The 6,088-nt window shown below is 42.4% G+C and overlaps 1 protein-coding gene across 1 annotated transcript; it reads left to right on the top strand.

Moving 5' to 3' along the window:
* Positions 1–3,370: 3,370 nt before the first annotated feature.
* Positions 3,371–5,014, top strand: dolk (dolichol kinase). The gene has a single exon (XM_056291217.1). The coding sequence runs from the start codon at positions 3,371–3,373 to the stop codon at positions 4,940–4,942; it is 1,572 nt and encodes a 523-aa protein (XP_056147192.1). The 3' UTR covers positions 4,943–5,014.
* The last annotated feature ends 1,074 nt before the right edge of the window (positions 5,015–6,088 follow it).

The following is a 6,088-nucleotide window of genomic DNA, read 5'->3' as shown; positions in this document are numbered from 1 at the left end:
GGACTAATTTTATTTAGTATATACATAAACGACCTTCCACAAGCCTGTCCAGATGTAAACATTCAAATATATGCTGACGATACGGTCATCTTCACTCATGCAATATCAAAAGAGCAAGTTGCAGCTAAATTAACAGCTGCCATGTGCGAGGTGTCTGATTGGTTTACAAACTCATGCTTAACTCTCAATTTAAGCAAAACAGTCTGCATGTTTTTTTACATCAAGGACCAACAATTCAGTTGATCCGAACATTTTATTAAACGGTGAAGTTATTAATACGGTGACACATGTAAAATATTTAGGCATCATAATGGACAAGCACTTGTCTTTTAGAAAACATGTCAGTAAGGTAACCAGGAACGTTAAGTTAAATTTGAATAATTTTAAGAGCGTCAGGCATCAAATGTCTTCATCTGCCGCAAATCTTTTTCTACATGCCATGATTCTCCCTCATTTGCCATACTGTATAACCACTTGGTCCCAAGCAGGAGTGACCACCCACAAGCCAGTATATTCTCTATATAAACAGATTTTTAAAATATTGGATAAAAAAATCCAACGGAATATCACCACTGCCATATCCTGAAAAAATATAATTTTCTTAATTTTGATAAAAAAAAATTTGTATTCAGATGTTCAAGATTATTCATGGACTCCCCCCCCCCCCCCGCCGAGAGCATGCCTGGCCTCTCCCGACAGTGACAGAACTGTAAGGGTCAGGACCAGAGCATCTTCAAGGGAAGATTGGGTACCACAGTTTAGGAAGACTACTTTTGGTCAATCAGCATTTTCAGTAAAAGTGGTGGGAAAGTGGAATTCCCTTCCCCCTAATGTCAGAGTCAGCCAGCTTTACGATGTTTAAAAAGCGTCTTAAGCTTTGGTTAAAATCAGCACAAACGTGTAATCACAAATAAATGTCCTTGCTTTAATATTTTGCACATACTTTAGATTTCACTCAGGGTTTTTGTTTTACTTTTTATTCAGAGTTGTTACTATATTTTTCTTAGTCAGGAGCAGCCGAGGGTTCTGGCTGGAACCAGCCCAGGGGCAACCTGACCGTAGACTATGTGTAATCTATATTTCTTGCCAATGAATAGGCCAGATTGATTTTTATAGCTGTTGTCATAGTTTAGGTCAGATTGTTATTGACTGATGTTTCAGGTCAGATTACTATTTATATTTATTGTTGCTGAATAGATGAAATCCATATTTATTATGTTGTTGTCATATAGGCCAGATTGCTATTTATATCCACTGTTTTAAATGTATTTATAACATTTGAGATTGGTTTTCTGATGTATTGTCATGTTTTTATTTTGTCTTGATTGTTCTTTGTCTGCCTGTCCACTAGTTTTTTTTATGTATTTTTATGATTTTACTTCTGTATTAATTGTTGTTTGTTTGTTTGCCCAAGGACTGCAGATGCAAATTAGCTGCCAGCTAACTCTGGTGCAATTGTACAATTGTGCGTTGTCCCTGTCAAATAAACAATAAAATAAACTAAACTGATGCACCATGTTTCGCCTTGCATCCCAATTCAATCCTGTCGCCCATCATACTGTGACTGCTGGATTCACATGATCCCATCCACTAGTGATTTTTTTATATTGATAATAAATAATCTTTATTAATACAGTTTTTTTTACAAATCACTAAACATAACAAGAAGAAAAATGTTGGAAAGTATTGCAAAACGACTTGTGCAAAAAAAAAACCAACCTCATACCACGTGACTTGGCTTTCAAATATGGCCACCTCCTAGTGGGTCCGAGAAACGTCTGCTGACAGAGGAAATATAATTGCCCAAAGGAAACGTTTAATGTTTTTTTTTTTTTGTTACAGTGCGCTTTGGAGAATACCTCGCTTATTAGGTACGTATACATTTAGATATAGTTTAGATTAATTTCGTCCACCGGGTAGCTTTGCTTTCTTTGGCATTTGGCTAACTGGTTATGGAGCAGGGTGGGTTTTGCGGCGAGTTTGACGCTGGTCTTGGTCGCAGCATCCTCGGCTCGGCTGCATTTTCCCCATTTAGTGAAAGCTAGCTGAGCCCCGTGACGTATTAGCATGGCAACGACGATGGGGAACGAATAGTGAACAACCCCTTTTCGTATCGGCTTTATATGACTGTTAGGTGTTTTGGAAAGCAAAACGTAAAACTCAAAACTATATGTCCGCCCCCATTTCGAGTCACGAGAACAAAGGTTGCAGCCAAAATAGAGGGAATGGTTAGTCCTTTCCATTGGGGTCTCGTTCATTAATTTATGCGTCAGTTCAATGGTGTATACTGAGCAGTGCAAGTGATTTGTGTGGCCGTAGTTCACGCCAGAAAGTGTGCTGCGGAACGAAGTTCAGTTACAACAAGCCATGATGACTCATGGACGTTTTACAATATATTAATGGTAAAAGGTAACACAACTGCTATTCTTCACTGATAACAGATGTCATTTACTTCAACAAATGTCTAAATTTAGGGCTGTAGTTTGCCTACCAAAAGGGTGGGACTTTTTCCCTAAAAGTGGACCTTTTTATTTTAATTTTTATACTTTATGCAAGCCAGCCTTTGACCTACTATGGCTACAAATACACTATAGCCTACTGTAGTAAATGAAAACGTTTAATTCAGTTGGAGGATTGTCAAATAAGGGATATTTCAGACTTTGGGCGGCCCAGTGGCCCAGTGGTTAAACACTGTTGCCTCACAGCAGGAAGGTCCTGGGTTCGAACCCCGGGGTTGTCTAACCTTGGGGAGGGAGTGCGTCATCCCACATTGTCCTCTGTGTGGAGTTTGCATGTTTTCCCCGTGTCTGCAGTGTGTTTTCTCCGGGTGCTCCGGTTTCCCCCACCATCAAAAAGACGTGCATGTTGGGGTTTATACTCCTGTCTGTACCCCTGACAAAGGCAATGGGAAAAGAACCGGAGTTGGTCCCCGGGCTGAGCATGAAGGCGGCAGCCCACTGCTCCTAGCTACACAGATTACAGCTAGGATGGGTTAATTTGCAGTAACTGAATTTCCCCAAGTGGATTAATAAAGGAAACTTAAAAAAACCCAACATCATATGGTAGTGACTATGAGCATACCTGAATGACATGGATGACCCTGCCTTGGCTACACCCATTGAATTACATTTCATTTTTTTAAAATTACATAATTTTGTTGCTGAATCATATATTTTCATCAAGAACATGCTAACGTTCCCTAACTGTTTCATTTCAATTTCCCTTTAACAGATCTATACACGAGTGAAGCGTGCCGATCAAATGATGACGTGCACTAGAGGGAGGAACTGACAGAAGAGGGTCTTCATTGCTACAGAACATCTCTCCAGATCTCCCCCTTTCCCTCTCTGTCAGTCTCCACGTTGCAGCCATGCAGATAAACCCGGTGTTTGTGGAGTCCACTGTAGTTTTGGCTGTGGTACTATGTGTCCATATGGTGGTCTGGAACCAGCACTCCTGGTGCAGCATAGCCCTTATCATCCAGGCTTTCTATGTACAGCATAAATGGGACCGCCTACTCAGGTCAGGTGGTGCTGTATTCCAGTTCCGTCCAACAGCAAATAGTGGCATTGTCCCCGCATCCATGGTGATGCCCCTCCTGGGCCTTGTATTGAGAGAAAGGTGCTCTGCCTCAGGGAATGTCTACTTTGAGCGCTTCTCTATGGTGGTCACCATCACAGGCATGATATTGGCTCTTTTCCTATCCCTTATTGCTCTAGGCATCACTAGGCCTGTGCCCACAAACACTTGTGTGATTGCTGGCATGGCAGGGAGTGCAATTCTTTACACTACCAAACAAACCCTGACAGTTTCTGAAGTTATTGAGGTTCTGGAAGTACTATTGATCTTCGTCTACATCAGCCTGATTTTGTTATACCTGCTCCCACGCTGCTTCACTCCTGGAGAGGCCCTCCTCATCGTTGGAGGAATCAGCTTCATTGTAAACCAGCTCATCAAGCGCTCCTTGAGCCTGGCAGATGTCAAAGGTGACCCAGTGAACTATTTCCTGCCTGTGGTAGTTGTGGGCTCACTGTTGCTGGGAGTTTTCTTTGCCCTTCTCTTCTGCTTCATGGAGTCTGAGACCTGGGTGTCATCACTCTTCTTCCACATGATGACTGCTGTTCTGGGTCTGGGAATCCTCATGCCATGGCTATCCTTGTTCATTGGACGTCATCCCATCATGTGGCTGTTGGATTTTGTCACATTAAATGAGAGGAGACTCTGCTTGCTAGGGTACTGGGTGTTCCTGGCTAGTGTGGCTACCTGTGTTGTGCTACACCAGAACTACCAACGCCAGTCTGGGTCAAAGAAGCATCAGGCCTCAACCGTGGTCAGGAAGTATTTCCACTTGATTGTGGTGGCGACATATGTCCCTGGACTGATATATGATAGACAACTGCTCCATGTTGCATCTATGGGTTGCCTGGCAGTTTTCTTGCTCTTGGAGTATGTGCGGTACTTTCGTATCAAGCCACTCGGACAGCTCCTCAGGCAGTTACTCACATTGTTCCTGGATGAACGGGACTCGGGACCTCTCATCTTGACCCATATCTACCTGCTCCTGGGCATGTCTCTGCCAATATGGCTATTTCCTGGGCCATGTGCTCCTAAAGGGATATTGTCTGGTGCAGGCGGCCTAGTGCCTTATGCAGGTGTTTTGGCTGTGGGAGTCGGAGACACTGTGGCATCTGTGTTTGGCAGCACCATGGGTGAGATTCGCTGGCCTGGCACCAAGAAAACCATGGAGGGGACTGCAACATCTGTATTTGCCCAAATCATAGCTGTGGCTATGTTCCTCATCTTTGATGGGAGCATTAACCTGAACTCCACCTATTCCTGGATTGTAGGATCGATCACACTGGTGGCCATGCTGGAGGCCTACACCTCCCAGATAGACAACCTCCTACTCCCGCTCTACCTCTTCATTTTGCTACTGCTTTGATTGCTTTTCACGGACAACACAACCAACAGGATTACCAGACTCCTTAGCCCTGGCCTTGGCCCTCGCTCGGAGAGAGAATGGTGAAAATGGAAGAAAATGTGATAGTTTATCTTACAGAGCCCTTTAGGAAACAATGGACACCCCCCACCCCCCACCCCCCCAAAACACAGCAAGACATTGTATATTTTCTGGGGGAGGTGTGTGGTTACACCAGTGTTAATGGTATTGATGCAACACTAATACTCCCTAAGACAAGGGAATCAATGTGACTAGCACAAGAAAGAGACTTAACTTCTGACACACAGCTAGGTTATATTTAACTAGCTTGATATGATAATGAGAACAAACAACAGTGGCACTAGATTCTACTCTTTATTTTGTAGGTCTGCAGATGTGCATTTAGCATGATATCAAAGGCTTTCCGTTGTGAGGTCACAAATCATCTCAATATCAGTTGCTTAAGAATGAGAGGATCATTTTTAAACAAGTTGCTAAGAAATTGAAGAGGAGCAGGTGAATGTTTTCTTTGTGCTCCACCTGAACTGACAGCAGCAGTATGAGGTTTCTTTGTTGGTCAGTTTTGTCCCTTAAGTGGATCACTGACACCCACGGCTCCTGAATTATGTAACATAATGTAAGATGGAGTTTCGCAGAGTAAAAAAAAGAGTCCTTTACCCATGTATGCAATCATAAATTTATGGATGGTACAGACCCTGTAAAATGGCATATTTTGGTCATATGATTTTTTTTTAATCTTGTCCTGTTTGTTTGCAAATGAGTACATGCCTTTGTACAGCCTTTGAAGAACATTATTTACAGCAAGCCTCTTGAAATATCTTTATTATCAGTCATTTGTTCAAATTACAATACATTGTTTTTGCCTCTCTCGTGGCAATGTTAAGGACGAAGTGCTGCAAAGATTTGCCTTAAGTATATTTTCTACCATACGTCGCCCAGTGTTGTAGATACTGGTGTTAAAAGCATGATATTAATCAAAGAAACCTTTTCCAGTAGTCATAAGGGGGCGGGGGGGGGGTACTTCTTCATGGCAGCAAGTAATTGTGCTCCTGCATGTCATTATAATATGAATTCTGAATTCCTGTACCGAATACAACTGAATACACAACCATCCCACAGTATATTTTT

Source organism: Lampris incognitus, chromosome 12, assembly GCF_029633865.1.
Source record: "Lampris incognitus isolate fLamInc1 chromosome 12, fLamInc1.hap2, whole genome shotgun sequence".
NCBI lineage: Eukaryota > Metazoa > Chordata > Actinopteri > Lampriformes > Lampridae > Lampris > Lampris incognitus.
This window is presented reverse-complemented; position numbering and strand designations above follow the sequence as displayed.

Excerpts from the sequence above, each read along its gene's own strand:
- dolk (XM_056291217.1), top strand. The coding sequence starts at position 3,371 with ATGCAGATAAACCCGGTGTTTGTGGAGTCCACTGTAGTTTTGGCTGTG.